The sequence below is a fragment of the Babylonia areolata genome, chromosome 13 (assembly GCF_041734735.1).
Source record: "Babylonia areolata isolate BAREFJ2019XMU chromosome 13, ASM4173473v1, whole genome shotgun sequence".
Lineage (NCBI taxonomy): Eukaryota > Metazoa > Mollusca > Gastropoda > Neogastropoda > Buccinidae > Babylonia > Babylonia areolata.
In genome coordinates this window covers 2960523-2985390 of record NC_134888.1, presented here as the reverse complement: position 1 = coordinate 2985390, position 24868 = coordinate 2960523, and the positions used below count along the sequence as shown (strand labels likewise).

The window sequence follows — 24868 nt, the reverse complement described above, 5'->3', positions numbered from 1 at the left end:
TTGGTGCTCATCATTCGTTTCCTGTGTCATTCAATCAGATTTCAGGCACACACACCTACACGCTCACACAAGCATGTAACGTCTAACATTTTATGTGTATGATTTTGTTTATTTACCCCGCCATGTAGGCAGCTATACTCTGTTTTTGGGGGTGTGCATGCTGGGTGTGTTCTTGTTTCCATAACCCACCAAACGCTGACATGGATTACAGGATCGTTAATGTGCGTATTTGATCTGAGTGCATATACACACAAAGGGGGTTCAGGCACTGGCAGGTCTGCACATATGCTGACCTGGGAGATCGGAAAAATCTCCACCCTTTACCCACCAGGCGCCGTCACCGAGATTCGAACCTGGGACCCTCAGATGTGCAATAGCCTAGTGGTTAAAGCGTTGAACTTTCAGTCTGAGGATCCCAGATTCAAGTTTCGGTAACGGCGCCTGGTGGGTAAAGGGTGGAGATTTTTCTGATCTCCCAGCTCAACATATGCGCAGACCTTCTAGAGCCTGAACCTGCTTCATGCGATTATGTGTGCACAAGATCAAATACACCTGTTAAAGATCCTGTAATCCATGTCAGCATTTGATGGGTTGAGGAAACGAGAACATACCCAGCATGCAATGAATGATGATGTTGAAGAATGATTATAATGGTACGACTACTACTATTGCTGTTGCTGTTTCTGCTGCTAAAACTACAGCTCCTGTTGCCGCTACTACTACAGCTGCTGCTGCTGCTACTTACTGCTGCTACAGCTATATCCTGCTATTACCTCTACTGCTGCTACTACTGCTACCACCAGCGCAAGTGCTACTGCTTCTACAAACAATAACAGAAGCAACAGCCCATAGCAGACTGTATTCCCCAGGCATTTGCTTTGTTTCTGTTTATAATAATAATAATAATGGTATTTATATAGCGCTGAATCTTGTGCAGAGACAAATCAAACCGCTTTCGCACCAGTCATTCACACGCATGCATAACTCTAAAACTAGAGAAACTGAAGACAAGGAAGAGGCAGGCAAGGGAGGCTATTTTGGGAAGAGGTGGGTTTTAAGGCCAGACTTGAAAGAGCTGAGAGTGGAGACTTGACGAATCAAAAGAGGAAGTTCATTCCAATCGCAGGGTCCAGAGACAGAGAAAGAACGGCAGCCAACAGTGGAGTGTTTGAATCTGGGTATGCGTAAACAAAGTGGATCCGACGCCGATCGTAGTGAGCGAGATTGAGTGTAGAGGTGAAGGCAGCCGCAGAGATAGGAAGGGGCAGTTTTGTGAATACATTTATAACATAGAGTGCTGATCTTGTACTTTATTCTGTGTGAGACAGGGAGCCAGTGGAGGTGTTTCAAAAGAGGAGTGATGTGCTCAGATCTTTTCTTTCTGAGGACGAGTCCGGCAGCTCTTGTACTTTATTCTGTGTGAGACAGGGAGCCAGTGGAGGTGTTTCAAAAGAGAGTGATGTGCTCAGATCTTTTCTCTCTGAGGACGAGTCCAGGCAGCAATATGTTAAGCAGTATGTAACAGTTGATAATTCTCAGGAATTGTGGATTTTTTGTTTTTTTTTGTTTCAGGACTTCATACCCCACATGGCCAAGCAGTACGGGTTCGAGTACGAGCTGGTGCAGTACAAGTGGCCGCGATGGCTGAACCAGCAGAAGGAGAAACAGCGCATCATCTGGGGGTGAGTTGCATTCCACCGTTGGGGGGGGGGGGGGAAGACAAACAACCACGATATACATGCACACAGACCGACATGCCAACAAGCTTTACCACCAGGAGAAAAAGAAAATGACAATATATTTTGAAAGAAAGTGCCAATACGATTTTTCTAAGTAATCACTGTGTCCGCTGGTCGATTGTGATCGCATCTTAATATGAGCTCGATGCATGGAGTGATGGTCTAGAGGTAACGCGTCCGCCTAGGAAGCGAGAGAATCTGAGCGCGCTGGTTCCAATCACGGCTCAGCCGCCGATATTTTCATCCCTCCACTAGATCTTGAGTGGTGGTCTGGATGCTAGTCATTCGGATGAGACGATAAACCGAGGTCCCGTGTGCAGCACGCACTTAGCGCACGTAAAAGAACCCACAGCAACAAAAGGGTTGTTCCTGGCAAAATTCTGTAGAAAAATCCACTTCGATAGGAAAAACAAATAAAACTGCACGCAGGAAAAATACAAAAAAAATGGGTGGCGCTGTAGTATAGTGACGCGCTCTCCCTGGGGAGAGCAGCCCGAATTTCACACAGAGAAATCTATTGTGATAAAAAGAAATACAAAATACAAACACAATACAAGTAGTTTTGCGACCTATTGTGATTCATCATCAGACACAAAACGAGAGCGCCAAAGAATCGATTGACAGACAGAAAATACGGGAAAAAAACTAAGCCGTTTGCAGATCACAGGAGCAGGAGTCAAGATGGCTGCCGGAAAAAGAGGGCGCTAGTCAGGGATGCACAGGGGAGGTAACCTACTTCCGGGAGGTTATCGGCCATACATCCTTTTGTTTTCTTCGCCATAGGCGGGTAGTAGTTTGCACAGGACAGGAATGTCAGACCCCTGCCGGAGTCTGCACTAGTTGGGTCATGGTAAGTATGTTACTTAAAAGTAATTTTAGGAAGAAAATTTCCTATACACATGCAAACATGGACAGGCTTTACCACGAGGGGTGGGTGGGTGGGGTGGGGGGGCACATTATACATACACAGACATACAGACAAGCTTTATCACTAGGAGAAAAAACCCCAATATACTTATACACATACAGACACACAGACAAGTTTTATTGCAAGAAGAAGAAAACAGTATGCATACACACAGACAGACACATGGACAAGCTTAGCTTGACCGCTAGTTTCAGTTTCACTTTCTCAAGGAGGTGTCACTGCCTTCAGATAAATCCATATATTTGTATTTGTATTTCTCTTTTTATCACAACAGATTTCTCTGTGTGAAATTCGGGCTGCTCTCCCCAGGGAGAGCGCGTCGCTATACTACAGCGCCACCCTTTTTTTTTTTTTTTTTTTTTTTTGTATATTTTCCTGCTTGCAGTTTTATTTGTTTTTTCCTATCGAAGTGGATTTTTCTACAGAATTTTGCCAGGAACAACCTTTTTGTTGCCATGGGTTCTTTTACATGCGCTAAGTGCATGCTGCACACAGGACCTTGGTTTATCGCCTCATCCGAATGACTAGTGTCCAGACCACCACTCAAGGTCTAGTGGAGGGGTGGAAAATATCGGCGGCTGAGCCGTGATTCGAACCAGCGCGCTCAGATTCTCTGGCTTACCTCAAAGCTATCACTCCACATTCGAGCGCCACATCACATCTGCTAGGCAGATGCTCTTAGTCAGGCCCTGAGTGCATGCATATGATATACATGTGTGTTCCTGTCAGAGTGGATTTCTTCGACAGAATTTTGCTGCAGGATCTTTCGTTGCCACAGGTTCTTTGCCAGTGCGCCAAGCGTGTGCTGCGCACGGCTCACTCACTCACTCATTCCCTCGACCGCTGGGGTCATTGGGGGGACATGAGGAAGATGTCAGCTCGCCACGCCGTTCTGTTGGCAGCTGTCGTGAGGAGATCTGGCATCGTCATTTTGGTCCATTCCTTGACGTTGTTGAACCAGCTCTTTGTCTGCCACCCCTGTCTGCGCCCTCCCTCTACAGTCCCTTGCAGGATGGTTTTGGAGAGGGTGTTATGTCGTATGACGTGACCAAACCATGCCATCTTCTGTCGTTTGACAGTCGCCAGCAGTGGTTCTTGGGGCCCTACAAGGTTGCTGACCAGGTTCCGCACATAGTCATTGGTCTTGTGCTCCTCGTAGGAGATGTGTAGTAGTCTCCTCCTGCGCACGGGACTTCAGTTTATCGTCTCATCCGAATGACTGGACGCTCAGTTTGGTTTTCCAGTCAGACGCTGGAGAAAGGGGGAGAGTGGGATTCGAACCCCCCAACACCCTCAGGGACAGTGTATTGGCAGATAAGCGGTCTTAACCACTCGGCCAACCTTCCTCCTTGAGCAGTATGCTTGCGCACGGACAGACACACAGACAGACAAGCTTCACCACTAGGAGAAGAAACAGCATTCCTACCTACACACAAGCGTGTTGGGGGGAAAGGAGTCGGGGGTTATCATACAGACTCGCTTCCTTTGCACACACGGGGCCAAGAGAGTGTGGTGGATAAACGGTGAAGGTGTTGGACGTATGTATGGCTTGGTCATCTTAACTGCTGCTGGTTGATTGATTGATTGATATGGATACTTACATAGTGCCTATCCTCGGTCGGAGAGCAAGCTCCAAGCGCTTTACAAACACGGGGGTCGTTTGCACAACAGGCTGCCTACCTGGGTAGAGCCGACTGACGGCTGCCAATGGGGGCTCATCATTCGTTTTCTGTGTCATTCGATCAGAGTTCAGGCACGCACACATACACATTCAGACAAACATGTAACATTATATGTGTATGACAGTTGTTGTTCTTTTTGTTGTTGTTTTTTTTATTTACCCTGCCATGTAGGCAGCCATACTCCGTTTTTGGGGGTGTGCATGCTGGGTATATTCTTATTTCCATAACCCACCGAACGCTGACATGGATAACGGGATCTTTAACGTGCGTATCTGATCTTCTGCGTGCGTATACACACGAAGGGGGTTCAGGCACTGAGCAGGTCTGCACACATGTTGACCTGGGAGATCGGAAAAATCTCCACCCTTTACCCACCAGGCGCCGTCACCGTGATTCGAACCCGGGACCCTCAGATTGAAAGTCCAACGCTTTAACCACTCGGCTATTGCGCCCTGGTTAGAGGTCCCCTCCCGTAGTCCTGTTGAATTACCCCATTTCTGCGGCTATTTCTTAGCCATGCATAGTTACTCATGTGTACAGTCTCTTTCCATATACATAGCCTAGAAATGAGTGTGTGGAGGAGGGGGGTAGTGGGCGTGCAGGGTAATGTGTGTGTGTGTGTGTGTTGGGGCTCATGTACGTTTATGTGTATTTGACTGTGCTTTCAAATCTGTGAAACTGCATGTTTGGTGCATATCTGCTATGCATATGTGTGTGTATGTGTGTGTGTGAATGTGTGTCTGCATTTTTTACATTTATTTGCTTATTTATCATCATTGTTGTCTTTTTTTTTTTTTTTTTTTTTTTTTTTTATTTATTTGTTTATTATTAATTTAAAAAAAAAATTTTTATTTATTTATTTTTTAAATATTATTATTTATTTATTTGTTTATTTTTATTTATTTTTTTTATATTTGTTTGTATGCTTATAGTTGACTTCATCAAGTTTTTGCGCCTTATATACATATTGTTATTATTGGTAGTAGTTCTTGACTTTTTTTTATGTATTTATCTATTATTTATTTACTTCTTTTTTTTCTCAAGGCCTGACTAAGCGCGTTGGGTCACACGCTGTTGGTCGGTCAGGCATCTGCTTGGCAGATGTGGTGTAGCGGTATATGGATTTGTCCGAAGGCAGTGACGCCTCCTTGAGCTACTGAAACTGAAACTGATCTTTCTCAATGTCTTGTTGTTGTTGTTTTTATAGCCCCTGTATTGTCTCCAGCTGCCCATTTTTGTGTGTGTGCCAGGTACAAGATTCTGTTTCTGGACGTGCTGTTTCCTCTGGACGTCAAGAAAATCATCTTTGTGGACGCTGACCAGGTCAGTCTCTTCAGTGTGATTTGTGTTGTGTTTTTTTTTTTTTTTTTTTTTTTGTAGGTCGTTTTATCTTGCTTTGTGTGTGTGTGTGTCTGTGTGTGTGTCTGTGCCTCAGTGTGTGTGTGTCTGTATCTGTGTCTGTATGTGTCTGAGTATGTGTCTGTGTGAGTTTTCATATGGTGTGAGTGTGTGTGTGTGTGTGTGTGGGGGGGGGGGTACGATGGGGGGCTGTGGGGGGGGGGAGGGGGGCAGTGTGTCCAGATCACTCTTCTCCCCTTCACCAGTTCCATTCCTCCCCTGTGTCATGGATATGATGACGTGTCACACAGATTGTGTCATGGATATGATGACGTGTCACACAGATTGTGTCATGGATATGATGACGTGTCACACAGATTGTGTCATGGATATGATGACATGTCACACAGATTGTGTCATGGATATGATGACGTGTCACACAGATTGTGTCATGGATATGATGACGTGCACACAGATTGTGTCATGAATATGATGACGTGTCACACAGATTGTGTCATGGAATGGATATGATGACATGTCACACAGATTGTGTCATGGATATGATGACGTGTCACACAGATTGTGTCATGGAATGGATATGATGACGTGTCACACAGATTGTGTCATGGATATGATGATGTGTCACACAGATTGTGTCATGGATATGATGACGTGTCACACAGATTGTGTCATGGATATGATGACGTGTCACACAGATTGTGTCATGGAATGGATATGATGACGTGTCACACAGATTGTGTCATGGATATGATGATGTGTCACACAGATTGTGTCATGGAATGGATATGATGATGTGTCACACAGATTGTGTCATGGATATGATGACGTGTCACACAGATTGTGTCATGGAATGGATATGATGTGTGTCACACAGATTGTGTCATGGATATGATGATGTGTCACACAGATTGTGTCATGGATATGATGACGTGTCACACAGATTGTGTCATGGATATGATGATGTGTCACACAGATTGTGTCATGGATATGATGACGTGTCACACAGATTGTGTCATGGATATGATGATGTGTCACACAGATTGTGTCATGGATATGATGACGTGTCACACAGATTGTGTCATGGAATGGATATGATGACATGTCACACAGATTGTGTCATGGATATGATGACGTGTCACACAGATTGTGTCATGGAATGGATATGATGACGTGTCACACAGATTGTGTCATGGATATGATGACGTGTCACACGGATTGTGTCATGGATATGATGATGTGTCACGCAGATTGTGTCATGGATATGATGTGCGTCACACAGATTGTGTCATGGATATGATGACGTGTCGCACAGATTGTGTCATGGATATGATGACGTGTCACACAGGTTGTGTCATGGATATGATGACGTGTCACACAGATTGTGGTCATGGATATGATGACGTGTCACACAGATTGTGTCATGGAAATGATGACGTGTCACACAGATTGTGGTCATGGATATGATGACGTGTCACACAGATTGTGTCATGGAAATGATGACGTGTCACACAGATTGTGTCATGGATATGATGTGTCACACAGATTGTGTCATGGATATGATGACGTGTCACACAGATTGTGGTCATGGATATGATGACGTGTCACACAGATTGTGGTCATGGATATGATGACGTGTCACACAGATTGTGTCATGGATATAATGTGTGTCACACCGATTGTGTCATGGATATGATGACGTGTCGCACAGATTGTGTCATGGATATGATGACGTGTCACACCGATTGTGTCATGGATATGATGACGTGTCACACCGATTGTGTCATGGATATGATGATGTGTCACACAGATTGTGTCATGGAATGGATATGATGTGTGTCGCACAGATTGTGTCATGGATATGATGACGTGTCACACAGATTGTGTCATGGATATGATGACGTGTCACACAGATTGTGTCATGGATATGATGACGTGTCACACAGATTGTGTCATGGATATGATGACGTGTCACACAGATTGTGTCATGGATATGATGACGTGTCACACAGATTGTGAGGGCAGACCTACAGGAGCTGCACGACCTTAACCTTGGTGGGGCGCCGTATGGCTACACACCTTTCTGCGACAGTCGCAAAGAAATGGACGGCTTTAGGTGAGTGACAGGCTGTCGAGAGGGGCATGGGGTTTGAAGACTTGGGTTCTGTGCAGTGTGTGTTGTTTTGTTTTGTTTTTGTTTTTGTTTTTTTTAACTCACTCAGTACGGCCAGTCCTCTCTTCTCCTCTACACAGACCCCTCGGATGTCCAGTGGGTGTCTGAATGACCCCAACCTTTAGCTTCCGTCTTCAGAATTGTGGTATTCTTTGTCAACATTCACCTCTTCATTATAAGAGCCTTCCGCTTGCAATATTTTGATGATGGTAACTGGGGTGAAACGCTGTTAACGTCGTCTCTTTCGCCGTTCGTATGGAGAGAGTTAACTTTAAAAAAAAAAATTTGCAAAGACATTTATACAATACAGAGAACAGTATGAAACCAACAAAATAAAACAAACAGTAGCATCCACTAGAGAAAGACAAAACAAAATAAAAAGTGATAAAAAAAAAAAAAAATTGTCCAGTCAGTCAGTCAGTCACTGTTTTACACATTATTGATTGCAGTAATCATGATGATTTCAGATGACACTAATAATAAAAGAGACCAGCTGTAACATAGCAACAGCATCAGTTATGTCAGCTATTACAGTAGTGGCATCAAGGTTGAGTGCGAAAGCGAGTGGTAGCATTATGATATCATAATAAGGATCAATGAGTAGACCACTTCTACATTATTGGAAAAGTAAGCTTGTAGTTAATCACATTGTAAAGACAACAACAATAAAAATTATTAAAAAATAAATAAATAAATAAATAAATATAAAAAATAAATAAAGACCTGCTAGTACAAAGTAAGTACTATTATTTTTTCTCAAGGCCTGACTAAGCGCGTTGGGTTACGCTGCTGGTCAGGCATCCGCTTGGCAGATGTGGTGTAGCGTATATGGATTTGTCCGAACGCAGTGACGCCTCCTTGAGCTACTGAAACTGAAACTAAAACTGAAACTATTATACAGAATGATAACTATGGAACATGCAAAATTGTGATTAGGTAACAGTTTCCATAATCGGAAGGTAACTGTTCCACCATGTACGGAAAGCATGAGGGTTCATAAAGGGAGTGAGTTTTTCTCATACAACAGAAATTTTTGCAAGTGTGGTCTTTTGTAACCATAGACACTTCCTGATTGTAGCAACTGAATGGGCAAACACGTATGCACAGTGGATATCCACTATAGAATCTGTTTGCATTCGACTTTGAGCCACAGCACTTGCCGAAGTTGACGGAGACGCCATCTTGTCGAGTGAACGAGCAAGAAGGGGGACTGTACGCTGGCATGCGTTGTACTCAAACAAAGGCATTTTCAGCCACAATAAAAGTGCAGGTGCGCTTTTGGGTGACTGTAGAACAGAGCTGTGCTGGTTAGTTTCGCACAAAGCCGTTAACCAATGAACTAAGAATTTTTAAACTCTGGATACATTATAGCGTACCACAGTAACGAAGCGTTGTGTGCATGAGGTGCGCTATATAGTATACCTTAGTATAGAAAGAGTTGATATGAGATAATGTGTAAGGACACCTTTTGGTGAAACTAACATTTCAATTTTTTATTTTAATCGCTTTATACCTCCCCTCCCCCTACCCCCACGCCCCTTTTTTTTTTTCTTACTCCTAAGTATTGGATAACCCATTTGGTTTATTTTGTAACTTTGCAAATGTACACACACATTCACACTCATACATAAAATGTTATTCGGTGTGAAATTTTACATACTTTCTCTGTCTCTTATGTTCAGGCACACACACAACACATAACACACAACACACACACACACACACACACACACACACACTCTCTCTCTCTCTCTCTCTCTCTCTCTGAGGATGATGAAGATTGTCAGACCTTTTGAATGTTTGGTTTCAGGTTCTGGAAATCCGGATACTGGCACAGTCACCTTGCTGGGCGGAAATATCACATCAGGTGTGTGTGTTTGTGTGTGTGTGTGTGTGTGTGTGCGTGTGAGTGAGTGTGTGTGTGTGTGAGGGTGGGGGGATGGGGGGGGGGGGGGATGTGTGTGTGGGTGGGTGCATGTGTGAGTGCGTGTGCGCGTAAAATATTTTTAGTTGGACAGTCCTGATACGGCTTGTGTGGTTATCTGGACTGCGTGCAACACTCTGTGTGTGTGTGTGTGTGTGTGTGTGTTCTTTTCTTTCCTTTTCTTTTATTAAATATTTAACACGGTTGAATTTCTTCTATATTTAGTTAGATAGTCCAGATATATGAGGTCAGCTGGATAACATAGCACAAATATCAAATGCAGATTCATGGGGGGCTGTTGTTTGGGGGACGTGGTGGCGGTCGCCACTCTGGGAGGGATGCTCACTCAGTCTGGCTCCGCGACTAAGCCATTATTGTCGTTAGTAGGGGGCTTAGTAGGTGGTGTCCTAAGTACGTTAAATCAGAACAGGCAGCACTGAACCCCACCGAAGTGACTCAGCAGCAGTGCAGGGTATTGAATGAGTTGTCATGGGAAGGAGAATATGTACATGCATATCAACAAGTATTAACCTACAACAATGTAAATAAACAGTATTAAATATAATACATCAAAGAAGGATACCGACAGGACTGGAGTTTAAAATTTCTGAAAACATTCTAAGCAGTGAATAATCATTCAAAATCTTTTCAGTGGCTAATGAAATATTGGAAGAAAAGTCATCAACTACATCTTTGTGTGTGTGTTTGTGTGTGGTGTGTGTGTGCGTTTGTGTTTGGTGTGTGTGTGTGTGTGTGTGTGTGTGTGTGTGTGTGTGTGTGTGTGTGGTGTGTGTGTGTGTGTGTGTGTGTGTGGTGTGTGTGTGTGTGTGTGTGTGTGTGTGTGTGTGTGTGTGTGTGTGTGTGTGTGTGTGTGTGTGTGTGTGTGTGTGTGTGTGTGTGTGTGTGTGTGTGTGGTGTGTGTGTGTGTGTGTGTGTGTGTGTGTGTGTGTGTGTGTGGTGTGTGTGTGTGTGTGTGTGGTGTGTGTGTGTGTGTGTGTGTGTGTGTGTGTGTGTGTGTGTGTGTGTGTGTGTGTGTGTGTGTGTGTGTGTGTGTGTGTGTGTGTGTGTGTGTGTGTGTGTGTGTGTGTGTGTGTGTGTGTGTGGTGTGTGTGTGTGTGTGTGTGTGTGTGTGTGTGGTGTGTGTGTGTGTGTGTGTGTGTGTGTGTGTGTGTGTGTGTGGTGTGTGTGTGTGTGTGTGTGTGTGGTGTGTGTGTGTGTGTGTGTGTGTGTGTGTGTGTGTGTGTGTGTGTGTGTGTGTGTGTGTGTGTGGTGTGTTGTGTGTGTGTGGTGGTGTGTGTGTGTTGTGTGTGGGTGTGTGTGTGGTGTGTGTGGTGTGTGTGTGTGTGTGTGGTGTGTGTGTGTGTGGTGTGTGTGTGTGTGTGTGTGTGTGGTGTGTGTGTGTGTGTGTGTGTGTGTGTGTGTGTGTGTGTGTGTGTGTGTGTGTGGTGTGTTGTGTGTGTGTGTGTGTGTGTGTGTGTGTGTGTGTGTGTGTGTGTGTGTGTGTGTGTGGTGTGTGTGTGTGTGTGTGTGTGTGTGTGTGGTGTGTGTGTGTGTGGTGTGTGTTGTGTGTGTGTGGTGTGTGGTGTGTGGTGGTGTGGTGTGTGTGTGTGTGGTGTGTGTGGGTGGTGTGTGTGTTGGTGTGTGTGTGTGTGTGTGGTGTGTGTGGTGTGGTGGTGTGTGTGGTGTGTGTGTTGTGGTGTGTGTGTGGTGTGGTGTGTGTGTGTGTGTGTGTGGTGTGTGTGGGTGTGTGTGTGTGGGTGTGGTGTGGTGTGTGTGTGTGTGTGTGGTGTGTGTGTGTGTGGTGTGTGTGTGTGTGTGTGTGTGGTGTGTGTGGTGTGTGTGTGTGTGTGTGTGGTGTGTGTGGTGTGTGTGTGTGTGTGTGTGTGTGTGTGTGTGTGTGTGTGTGTGGTGTGTGTGTGTGTGTGGTGTGTGTGTGTGTGTGTGGTGTGTGTGTGTGTGTGTGTGTGTGTGTGTGGTCAGTGCGCTGTACGTGGTGGACCTGAAGAAGTTCCGTCACATCGCGGCGGGGGACCGGCTGCGAGGGCAGTACCAGGGCCTGTCCCAGGACCCCAACTCTCTGGCCAACCTCGACCAGGACCTGCCCAACAACATGATCCATCAGGTCTGCCTCCCCTTCACCTTCTTCTTCTTCTTAATCTTCTTCTTTACCTTCTTGTTTTTCGTCGTCGTCTTCATCATCATTTTCGTTGGCCTTCTTCTGCTTCACCTTTTTCTTCTTCATGATCTTCTTCATCTTTTTCTTCTGTTTTTTTTTTTTTTCTTTCCACATGCTTTCTTCATCCTTCTTCTTCTATTTCTTCACATTCTTCTTGTTGTTGTTTTTCTTCTTCTTCTTCACAATTTTTCTTCTTCTTCTTCACTTCTTCACAATTTTTCTTCTTCTTCTTCTTCTTCATTGTTTTTTTTTTTTTCTTCTTCTTCTTCTTGTTCTTCTTCTTCTTCTTCTTCACAATTTTTCTTCTTCTTCATTGTTTTTTTCTTCTTCTTCTTGTTCTTGTTCTTCTTCTTCTTCTTCTTCACATTCTTCTTCTTTTTCTACTTCTTCTTCTTCTTCCTCTGCACTGTCTTCTTCTTCTTCACAATTTTTCTTCTTCTTCATCATCATCATCATCATCTTCGTCTTCTTCTTCAGTGTTTTCTGCTTCTTCTTCTTCCTCTTCCTCCTCCTCCCCCCTCCCTTCTCCTCCTCATTCTTCTTCTTCTTCTTCTTCCACTTCACAATTTTTTTTTCTTCTCATTCATCATCATCGCCATCATCATCTTCTTCTTCTTCACATTCTTTACTGCTTTTTCTTCCTCCACACATTCATCATCATCTTCATCATCATCATCGCCATCATCATCTTCTTCTCACATTCTTTACTGCTTTTTCTTCCTCCACACATTCATCATCATCTTCATCATCATCATCGCCATCATCATCTTCTTCTCCTTCACATTCTTCACATTCTTCTTCTTCACCATCTTCTTGATCATATTCTTTTTCCTGATATTTTTCAGCTTCTTCTTCTTCTTCTTCATTTTGGGGGATTTTTTTTTTTTTTTTTTTCGTCGTTTTTGTTTTCCTCCTCTCTCTCTGTCTCTCTCTCTCACACACACACACACACACTCACGCACGCACACACGCACACACACACACACACACACACACACACAGCAGGTGGTGGTGCTGGGTGTGTTAACGGCTGTGGTAATCACCCTACAGGTGGCCATCAAGTCTTTGCCTCAGGAGTGGCTGTACTGCGAGACCTGGTGCAGCACTGAAGAGAAATCACAGACACACACACACACACACACACACACACACACACACACACAGAGGAGGTGGTGGTGCTGTGTGTGTTAACGGCTGTGGTAATCACCCTACAGGTGGCCATCAAGTCTTTGCCTCAGGAGTGGCTGTACTGTGAGACCTGGTGCAGCACTGAAGAGAAATCCAAAGCCAAGACCATTGACTTGGTGGGTCATTCTGCGTGTGTATGTGTGTGTGTGCGTGTATGTGTGTGTGTGTGTGTGATTGGATTGTGTGTGTGTATGTGTGTGTGTGTGATTGGATTGTGTGTGTGTGTGTGTGATTGGATTGTGTGTGTATGTGTGTGTGTGTGTGTGTGTGATTGAATTGTGTGTGTGTGTGTGTATGTGTGTGTGTGCGCACATATGTGTGTGACAGATAGGATGAGTGTATGATGAGTGCGTGTGTGTGTGTGTTATTGGATTATGTGTGTGTGTGTGTGATTGAACAAGTGAGTGTGATTGGATAAGTGTTTGTGTATGTGTGTTTGGTTGGATTGTGTGTGTGTGTGTGTGATTAGATGAGTGTGTGTGTGTATGGATGAGTGTGTGAGCATGTGTTTGTGTGTGTGTGTGTGTGATTAGATGAGTGTGTGTGTGTATGGATGGGTGTGTGAGCGTGTGTTTGTGTGTGTGTGTGTGTGTGTGTATGTATATAGTAAGTGTTATAGTCAAGGCGTGTGCGTTTGTGTGTTAAGACTGATCATACTGCCATTCATAAAAAAAAAAAAAAACTCCATTCGTTCTTCACGTCACTCCTCCCATCATCCACTCCGTGACTGCACACGTTAAAGCTTCTCTGGCAACACTGTTAACGGCATCAGTGGGGCTGTTCCCCTGTGTGTGTGTGTGTGTGTGTGTGTGATGGCAGTGCAACAACCCGTTGACCAAGGAGCCCAAGCTGCAAGCCGCCATGCGCATCGTGCCAGAGTGGAAGGACTACGACTACGAGATCAAAGTGCTGTGGGACCAGATTTACAGGACCAACACCAAGGACCAGATTGAGTACGAGCGCCCGGACATTCCCTTGCCAGGTATGGTGGAGGGCGCTTGGGTGGCCGCCTCGCACGCTTTGTGCGTGGTTGTGTGTGTGTGTGTGTGTGTGTGTTCACGTTTGTGACCTGCTCGTGTTCATACACATGCACACGTTAGACAAGTATGCACCCATATATAGAAGTATGCATGCATGTGTAGAAGTATGCTTGCATGCACTTGCACAAAGTATGCGTACACGTACACACATTTACTAACACACACAGACACACACACACACACACCTATGCACTCACATACACAGACACAGACACAGACACACACAGTGATCTCTTTGCGGTGTGTTTCAGACTTTAAGGTGAAGACAGAGTTATGATCTCTTTGCCGTGTGTTTCAGACTTTAAGGTGAAGACAGAGTTATGATCTCTTTGCGGTGTGTTTCAGACTTTAAGGTGAAGACAGAGTTATGATCTCTTTGCCGTGTGTTTCAGACTTTAAGGTGAAGACAGAGTTATGATCTCTTTGCGGTGTGTTTCAGACTTTAAATGAACTCTTTGCGATGTGTTTCAGACTTTAAGGTGAAGACAGAGTTATGATCTCTTTGCGATGTGTTTCAGACTTTAAGGTGAAGACAGAGTTATGATCTCTTTGCGGTGTGTTTCAGACTTTAAGGTGAAGACAGAGTTATGATCTCTTTGCGATGTGTTTCAGACTTTAAGGTGAAGACAGAGTTATGATCTCTTTGCGATGTGTTTCAGACTTTAAGGTGAAGACAGAGTTATGATCTCTTTGCGATGTGTTTCAGACTTTAAGGTGAAGACAGAGTTATGATCTCTTTGCGATGTGTTTCAGACTTTAAGGTGAAGACAGAGTTATGATCTCTTTGCGATGTGTTTCAGACTTTAAGGTGAAGACAGAGTTATGATACCACGGGGAGGTAGTGGCTGTTGACGGTGGGCCTGCCTGCGACACGCGTGGAGCTTTTTCGCCACAGGGTGTGTGAACGGGAAGCGATCGTCAACAGCGTGTGGCTGTGCAACCGCTGCTCCACCTCTTTGAGCTTCTCCTCTCCACTCTCTCTCTCTTCCTCTTCTCCTCTGTCTTTCTTCTCTTTCTCTCTGTCTCTCTTTCCCTCTCTCTGTCTCCAGGTCTCTCCCGAAGCTGTGGATGTGGCTTCCTCTACTTCTGTTTCATTGAAATGCGCGCCACACACACACACGCTCTCACAACGCCGTCTTTCCCTCTTTGTTGGTGGGGGAAGAACAATGTCGATGATTTAACTGCGGTTGGTTTTGTTTGTTTGTGAGAGTCCTGTGAGTAAATAATGTTTGATGTCTTTTTTGGGATAGCTGTTTGGCAACCTTCCGTTACATGAAACTTAAACTTTCTTTGCTTTTTTTGTTTTTGTTTTTTGGCCATTTCTTTTTCGAAAACGCGTTGGAAACTTGCACTGCGTTATAATGTTGTGTTTGTTTTTGTTGTTACGTGTTGGTTATGTTGGTTTTTTTTGTTTGTTTTTTTAAGACAACACGAGCTGAGGGAGTTAGAGATGGAAGTTGAAAATATTGGTGGATTGTGTGCATGCTTGTGATAATTGTTAATGTTAAATATTGGAGATATTTATGAATTTATGAATGTTTGATTGATTTTTTTTCCCTCATGGAGAGATGAAATATGATTATAGCTTTGGATGAAGAAAAGAGTAGTTTTCAATTAAGAAAAAAAAAAAAAAAAAGATAACAGAAGAAGAATGAAATAACTGCATGACTGAGTTTGGTGAAATATGTTATAACGGAATTCTAGGGTAATTCTCTTTTCAGATGGCTTTGTTTGTCAACAGTTGTATCATCACCCTTCATGTTCTACCCTTTTGTTTTTTGATATACTGTGGGGCTTGTTTCGATGTATGCATAATGTTCGGTTTTTTTTTCTTTTGTTTTTGGAGAGAGAAAAAAAACAACCCGCTAAAACGCTGGATGATTCGCAAGAATGTGCAGATGGTTGATAAACTTGTGTAAAATAGCGGAAGGCAAGTTTTTCAGTTGATAAACCATCAGCCCCAAAAATCTGCACAAATAAACTTTTTTTTTTTTTTTTTTTTTTTTTTTTTGCTGCCCCATCATCTGCAGTCAGCAATGAAAGACAGGTGGCAGCGTATTGTAGAGGCACTCTTATTATAAACTGTGAACCTCATTCAACGATTCATTAGTGAAACACAAGACTGTAATCGGTAGTCATAATACGCTCTTTATAGGCTGTCCTCATCATTAAACAACGCAAGAATTAAACACACTGTGAACTGTGGTAAACTGTAGTCATGACCTAGTCTTCCAGATTGTCCTCATCATTAAACAATGCAATGATTAAACACTGTAAACTGTAATCAAGTGCGGTCATGACCCACTCTTTGAAACTGTCCGGAATTAACTGGCTGCACTGGAGCAGCAGCAGCAGAAACAACAACAACAACAAAAACAACAACGACTACAAAAATGCCCTGAGGAAAAAAAAAATCATTCCATGTATTTGCACCAACAAAAAAAACGCAAGTTCAAAGCAATCTGAGGGGGAAAAAATGATACTGAAAAAAAAGAAAAGAAAACGTTTATAGGAAAGGATGGCAAAGACAATCATATTTCCCCCAGAACACCAAGAACCATGCTGCTGAATAAGTTACTTTTTATATACAAAACAAAAACAAGAAACAAAAACAACAAGAAGAAGAAGTAAAAAAATAACTTTGAAGTTCCCTTAGAAAAGAAATGCAGATTTTAAAGCATCTTGGAGAAAGGAAAAAAACACACCAAAAAACAGAAGATATTTGGAGCACTATGTGAAATTTACAAATTTTGATTATACTCTTTCTTCTTTTTTTTTCATCATAATTATTATTTCTTTATTTATGTATGTACGCTTATATATATATATATATATATTTTTTTTTTCTCAAGGTCTGACTAAGCGCGTTGGGTTATGCTGCTGGTCAGGCATCTGCTTGGCAGATGTGGTCTAGCGTATATGGATTTGTCCGAACGCAGTGACGCCTCCTTGAGCTACTAATACTGATACTGATCGTCTGGAATATTATTCGAGAGTCTGAAGGAAGATACATTGTCATTGATAGCCATGTGTTTGTAGTGCGTATTGTTGTTATCGTTTTCGACACATCTTTTTGTGTTGGGGATTTTGTTTTTCTCCTCTTCTTTTTTTTTTTTTTTTTTTTTTTTTTTTTTTTTTTTTTTGTACAGGGCAAGATGGAATATTGTTGTGCTTTTATTTAGCTTCAGTTACATTTATTAGGAAGTGGCTTTATTTATCTTCTTGTAGTTTTAAACTTAGCCAGGCATTGTGGGTTGATAGAGGACCCAGAGACATATGTTAGAGCTCAAGAACTCCCCCTGTGCTCAAGGATTTACCAGTTTGGAGTTCCAGTACTTCATGGGCAGCGTGTGGAGTGATCTCAAGATTGTCTTTCTTCTGGAACAGATACAGCGAAAAATGTCGGCTGAACATTATCACTCACGTTTCTTGGGGACACAGAAAAATCCCTCTGTTTTCTGTACAGATTCATAAAGTGGATTTGACCCTTAAATTTAGATAAGGTTTGCTGTATTTTATGAACTGTGAGGCAATGCTATTTTCAACAAGTCTGACCCTAGCACCTTAAAACAGGGTGCACCTAATGTTCGGTTAAATGTTAAAAATTGCTATCATGAATCAGAGTCATATTGAGGTTGAGCTATGAACCTGGAAATAAGATGCTTATGGTGGTTAAATCAAAGGGCATTTCCATCAACCACCGCTTGCAGTCGCACCTAAGACATGGGAGCAGTTCTTGTCTCAAGGATAAGGTTCTTTCACAGAAACTAGCACGTTTCGTTAACAGTGATCACAAACAACTTCAAGAAGGCAGAGGTCAACAGAACAGACAAGTGAGCAGACGATGCAGCATGCGAAGGGTTGTGATGACGACGTCAGAGACTCACTGTTGACTAAAGGTGCAAACAGGGTTGCAGCGGAAACAATATCGGCCCATCAGCGCTTTTTTTTTTTTTTTTTTTTTTTTCAATTTTGGTCAGTTTCAGTTTTGTTTATCATTTTAACGTGCGCTTTGTGACGTGCTGCGCCGTGTGCATTGTCAAAATTGGAATTTGAAAATAAAATTTGGAGCTTACTGTCACTGGTTCTGAAATCTGGTTTGGTTGTGGGGGTGCTGTACTGATGAACGCATCACCAACGTTGCTCCATTTCTGGCGGTCAAGGGATAGGGCCAGTGTTTCGGCAAATTTGGAGGGTACACCCTTAATCCAAAGCGCCTTATAGTCAGTAAGATTTGGCATTGCCTCTGTGAAGTGTAAGGACTTTTCCCTCCACAAAATGTAGAAGGAATAGTGACCGTATTGCTACAGTGTAGAAGGGTCTTTTTTTGTTGGTTTTTAGAAGGGTCTTTTTTTTGTCTTCCCACAAAACATGCCATGGTAAAGAGGTTTTGATGCACGGTGAGGGGTGAACAGCACATGTAGATGTAGGATGCAGTATGATATGTTTTTTTTACTTTATTTTTTATTATATGATATGTATCTGTAGTGATATTGCAGAGTTTGTATACCTTTTAATCTGATCAGATCTGGACAATTTTGTTCAAACAGCACGAGCTGCCAGCTGCCAAATCTGAATGTGCAGGTTGAAAAGATGTTGTGATAACTTGTTGGATGAATTCGTTTACATTCTACAATATAGCGATGGTTCTTGAATTCATGATCATGCAAGGATACATGTGTGCATCCCATGCGTGTACATTTGAATACACATTTTCACATGCACGCATGTGTTTACACACACACATACACACACTGCACGCTTACTTGCAAACGCTCATGCTAACACACTAGTTTAAGAATTTATTGGTTTATAAGTGAAATGTGGTTTTGAATGAAATGATGTCTCTAGTTTTTCTTTGCATGAATTCTTCACGCATTCTTCGGGTACGGATGACAAAAAACAGAAATGTACTTTGGTTTTGACCCCAAATCACCAACTTATAACATGCTCCAGGTTGTTTGAAACAGTGCAATACCAGTTATGTCGACCTTAATGATGTACTTGTTCTGCAATAGTTGTAACTAGTTTATGGCCGTGATAAAAAGAAAAAAACAACAACTTGCAACTGAAGAGGGGTACATAGAACTTGTTTGTCAGTGACAGCATTTAATAGCTGCTTTTGTTTTAACATTTAACACTGGAGGTCCCATGAAGTGCCCTTTGAAGTCGTATATTTTTTGTTATTGTAGGCAGATTGCATGACTTATGCATGGACAAATATGTGATCAGGGTTCTTTTTAAGTAATTAAAGGATTTCCTGCAGTGTCGGATTAAGCAAAATTAAGATCATTGAGAACTGTGAAAATGCTTCAGTTTCTTAAATCTGTGAGCACATGACTACATGTTTGTGTGTGTGTGCACACACAGTCTCTCTCCATCTTCTTTGTTTCAGTCTCACTCTTTCTCAAAACTGCTACAGTATAATTCAGTTCATTCTGTTTTACATGTCACTAAAGAACACTCCCCCAAAAAGTCCGTGGAAAGTGTCAGGGTGTAGAGACTAGTCTTCCAAGAAGTTCTTTTGCTAGTTTTTTTTGTTGGTTTTTTTGTTTTTTGTGGGGGTTTTTTTTGCCATGAAGTTGAAAAAGAGAAATACAAATGCGTATGACTTACAAAAACTAAATGTTGGTTCAGACTATCAGAGCCATGTTCCATTGAAACCGTGGTCCAAAGCATGACAGTGTTAAAGTTACATATTGTAGAGAGTGACTGTCATTGAATGAGAGAAAAAGTTTTCTTTTATCTTTCATGTGTGAAGAACTTTCTGTGTGCATGGAGAGAGTCTAATGTGTGAAGCTGTTCTATCATGTTTGTGTGTGTGTGTGTGTGTGTGTGAGGAGAGAGTTTATCCAGTGTGTGAACCTGTAGTCTTGTGTAGCATGTGCAGAACGGTGGTGAACTGAATGTGAAAAATCTTGAGTACCTGTCGACCTCAAACGTTGCGAAATAAAGAATGACTGGTGATGGCCTGCGTCTCTGTGTGGTGTTGTGAGTGAGAGCATAATTCACACTGTTGAGTTAAGCAGCCGCAAAAGAATACACAATGCTTTCCAAGTGGAGTGATGGCCTAGAGATAACGCGTTCGCCTAGGAAGCGAGAGAATCTGACCGCACTGGTTCGAATCACGGCTCAGCCGCTGATATTTTCTCCCCCTCCACTTGACTTTGAGTGGTGGTCTGGGCGCTAGTCATTCGGATGAGACGATAAACCCAGGTCCCGTGTGCAGCATGCACTTAGCGCATGTAAAAGAACCCACAGCAACAAAAGGGTTATTCCTGGCATAATTCTGAAGGAAAATCCTCTTCAATAGGAAAAACAAATAAAACTGCATCAGGAAAAAATACAAAAAAATGGGTGGCGCTGTAGTGTAGCGACACGCTCTCCCTGGGGAGAGCAGCCCGAATTTCACACAGAGAAATCTGTTGCGATAAAAAGAAATACAAAATACAAATATAGTTAATCAGCATGAACAAACTACTTCTTCGTTTGTGGGCTGCTATTCCTACATTCACTTGTATGAGTGGGCTTTCACATGTATGACTGTTTTTACCCCACCATGTAGACAGCCATAGTTTGTTTTCAGGGGAGTGCATGCTGGGTATGTTCTTGTTTCCATAACCCACCAAACGCTGGCAAGGATTACAGGATCTTTAATGTGCGTATTTTATCTTCTGCTTGTGTATACACACGAAGGGGGTTCAGGCGCAAGCAGGTCTGCACATATGTTGACCTGGGAGATCAGAAAAATCTCCACCCTTTACCCACCAGGCGCTGTTACCGAGTTTTCGTGAACAAACAAAACAGAAGCAGCAAAAGAATTCATAGTGCTTCCATAGTTGATCAGACAAACAAAACACTCGCGCAATAATTACACACATACACACAAGGACAGACAGATTTGTCCACAGTGTTTGTACAATTAATTAGCCATCAATTAATCACAGCAAATCAATGGAAATCAAACTGACAAAACCAACAGCAATGATTCTCCCTTTATTTCTCTTCACTTTGTGTGGGATGTGTACGAAATCCAGTACAAATGTACCAGAAAGGGGGAGGGGGATAGAGAGCAATGACCCTATTATTAATTATACAAGGTATAATGGAAAGAGTAAGAGGCTGTGTCACACTGAGCTCTGCCGATCAATAGCTTTCCTGACTGGCTGAACACAAGGCTTTCATTGATTTCAGGATGGTTTTTTTTATTCCGTTTCATTGTCTTACTTCACATTGTTCTGCACAATGCACGCAGTGTGTGTTCCACTGGATTTTTTTTTTTTTTTGTGTGTGTGTGTGTGTTTGTTTTTTGTCTTGATTTCATTGTCCAATGAACACATGATTTTTTTTTTCTTTCCAGTGAAGATTATTTTTACAAATTTCGTGCATCGGTGAAATGACATTACCTTCTGTAGAGACATTGTAGGCCTAATCCATTCTCAGTTGTTTTCGACTCTTGTTTCAAGGGTTATTGTACTCATATTTATTCAGATTCAGTCACAAAACAAGCGTGTTGCCATTTTGCTAGGTCCGAAACAACTGTCTGCAATGACAGTTTGTGCCGATTAGAGGCTCATTGAAAATGTGACTTTAAAATTTTTTTTTTTTAATTGCTCTGAAAGTTGAAAATGACATTTCTTAGTGGGACCAATCTCTAACTTTTGCTAAGTAACCTGTTGCATTGCCTGTGTAATTTGTTAGTGATGTCATTTTGCTGGTGGTGTTAGACTTCGTGAAGTTGTTGAAGTTGTTCGAATATGACCTCTTATTTCACTACACATACTTTACCGTGACCCACTAGTGCAGACTCCGGCAGGGAGTACGATTCCTGTCCTGTACTTATTTTCTTGTGCACAACCACTACTCTTTAATTGCAGTAGACAACAGATACAGTTTGAATTTGATGTGACGTCCAATTGAGACGAAAAGACAACACGCAAATGCGTTCGACCAAAACAAAACTTCAAGCTCGCAATGCGGATGAATCGTAGATACTTCCGGATGTCTCAGTTTGATCAAAACGACATATTTCGATCCCAGATCTAAATAAGGTGTATTAACTGCAGCTTCAAAGCGAATTGATGCATTATCATCAGACAAAATTCCAGTAAAACAGCAACAAGCAAACAAAAGCATTAGCGCCAAATGCTGATTTATATTTTTGTTGCGTAAAGTGACGAATGTGTACAACGGTCTATGGCTTTTGCTGAACAAATACAAGATCGAAATCAAACCCTGATTTGCGGTGTTTATTCAAAGGCAAGTCATGGAGCGAAATATGCCATTTGATCAAATATCTTGAGGTGTTTTTTTTTTTAATTCAAAAATGTTTAACACATTTCGTTCCCAGATCTAAATGAATCACATGTGTTTTCCATTCACTAGATTTAGGTCTACTTAAAAAAAAAAAAATTAAGTTCATGTCCGTTTTGCTTTTTGTTAGGTCAGAAGTGTGGTGTGTGTGTGTGTGTGTGTGTGTGTTTCATGTGGTTAACATGTCGCTTTTTTTTTCTTCCTCTCCTTTCTTTTCAGTCTGGCCAGATTATCACACACACACACACACACACACACACGAGCGGGCGCGGGGGTTATTTTTGATCGAGCTGCATAAGCTGAACTTAGTTTTCCCAATGGGAATACATCCACCACCTCAAACCCACAGTATTTCCTTGACGGCTGGGCGTTGAGCAACATGATTTAGGTTGGCGATCACCCCACCACCACCCCACCACCCACCCCCCTCTCTCTCTCACTTGTGTGTGTGTGTGTGTGTGTGTGTGTGTGTGTGTGTTCATATGACTGATGTATCTCACCCTTCAAACGGGTCTATGTTCTTTCTTGATGAATATCAAAGCCTTTCATTTGAGGACATTCAATTGTGGTCTCGTTGTCGAACCCCCCACAACACAAAGACCTACAGTAAACTGATTCAATCTGCATGCCAGAACTAATAAGCGCAAATTCTCATTTTCTCTTAGAGTCGTTAAACCCTGGAATGCACTACCTCAATCAGTTAAATTTCCAAAATCTGTGAATGAGTTCAAGAACCTGATTGACAAAACAGGGGGGGGGGGGGGGGGGGGGGGGGGGGGGATAATTGTGGTGGTAGCGGTGATGAGAAAGAGGCAAGATGCAGGACAGCTGATGCAAGGGAGAAAACTGGTATGGTCACTGCACCCGCTATGTTGGTTGCTGCCCCTGGTCCTTGACTGGTCATCCGCAATTATTTATTAAAAATAGATAAATAAAAACCATGAGTAAATCCATTCCTTTAACCTTACAGGCTAATGTAAGCCTGTCACCTTACTCCCCCATCCCACCCCACCCCTATCTCCTATACACACACACACACACACACACACACACACACACACATTCACACACACAATCCTTAAGGATTTTATGACAATAAATTAAGTCGAGTCGAGTCACGGTCCCCCCCCCCCCCCCCCCCAACACACACACACACACAACGTCCTTTCAGTCAGTTACAAGGATTCGCTATGACTTACTAGTCATTATATCAATTCAGTATATCATCCAGTTTGTGTGTGGTAAGAAAAGTGATACTAATAATCATTTTGAGATTAGTGGCTGAGTAATAATCATTGTGATACGTATTACATTTTGTGCCACATCCCGCTCATTCTTTCTCTTGCCTATCATCGTTTCTTTTTCTTCGTCAGTCCTTGTTCGTACGTGACACATTTCGTTCCCAGATCTAAATGAATCACATGTGTTTTCCATTCACTAGATTTAGGCCTACTTTAAAAAAAAAAAAATTTTAAGTTCATGGCCGTTTTGCTTTTTGTTAAGTCAGAAGTGTGTGTGTGTCTGTGTGTGTGTGTGTTTCGTGTTGTTAACATGTCGCTTTTTTTTTTCTTCCTCTCCTTTCTTTTCAGTCTGGCCAAATTATCACACACACACACACACACACACACACACACACACACACACACACACACATGCATAAATACATACAGACACACGCGCGCGCGCGCGTCCTAAAGTTTGTCGTGTTTGGTATTGTAGAACTGAACCCCCCCTCCCTCCTCCTCCCCCCAACCCCCCTACCCACCGCTCCCCTCGCCCCGCCCACACACCTGTGTGTTTGTTTCTAAAAGTTCTTGAGTGGAGGGGAGGGGTGTGGTGGTGTTTGGGGGGGGGGTGTGTGTGAGAAGATGGAGAATGTATGCTTAATTAAACGATCGCTTGTATGTAACACGCTCTTGCACTCACACAACCCACACCCTTTTCACGCGTGCATACACACACACACTCACACACACACACACACACACACACACACACACACACACACACACGCACACGCACACGCACGTACCGTCCACGCCCCTCCGCCCCCCCCCCCTCCTCACCCCCACCTCCCGCCACACACACACACACGTACCGTCCACGCCCCTCCGCCCCCCTCCTCACCCCCACCACCAGCCACACACACACACACACACACACACACACACACACACACTCCTCCTCCACCCCTCACCCCAAACCACACAGCAGTAACAACAGTATCACCAGGTGCAAACAACTTTTGTTTCATTCCACAAAAGCCCTCTCTCAACATTCCTACGTTCCGCAGTGTTCAGCAACAGCAACAAACAACAACAACAACAACACCAACAACAACAACACTGA

At 42.9% G+C, this 24868-nt stretch overlaps 1 protein-coding gene across 2 annotated transcripts in view; it reads left to right on the top strand.

Annotated features, from left to right (window-relative positions):
* LOC143288980 (UDP-glucose:glycoprotein glucosyltransferase 1-like) overlaps positions 1-20173 on the top strand; it is a 93737-nt gene extending 73564 nt beyond the window's left edge. For both annotated transcript variants that reach the window (XM_076597702.1, XM_076597701.1), the window contains 8 exons: positions 1573-1682; positions 5600-5672; positions 7718-7821; positions 9689-9745; positions 11783-11924; positions 13193-13282; positions 13986-14148; positions 15007-20173. In XM_076597702.1, the coding sequence (XP_076453817.1) occupies positions 1573-1682; positions 5600-5672; positions 7718-7821; positions 9689-9745; positions 11783-11924; positions 13193-13282; positions 13986-14148; positions 15007-15032 (765 nt within the window). In that variant the 3' untranslated portion in view covers positions 15033-20173. The remainder of the gene's footprint in view (positions 1-1572; positions 1683-5599; positions 5673-7717; positions 7822-9688; positions 9746-11782; positions 11925-13192; positions 13283-13985; positions 14149-15006) is intronic.
* The last annotated feature ends 4695 nt before the right edge of the window (positions 20174-24868 follow it).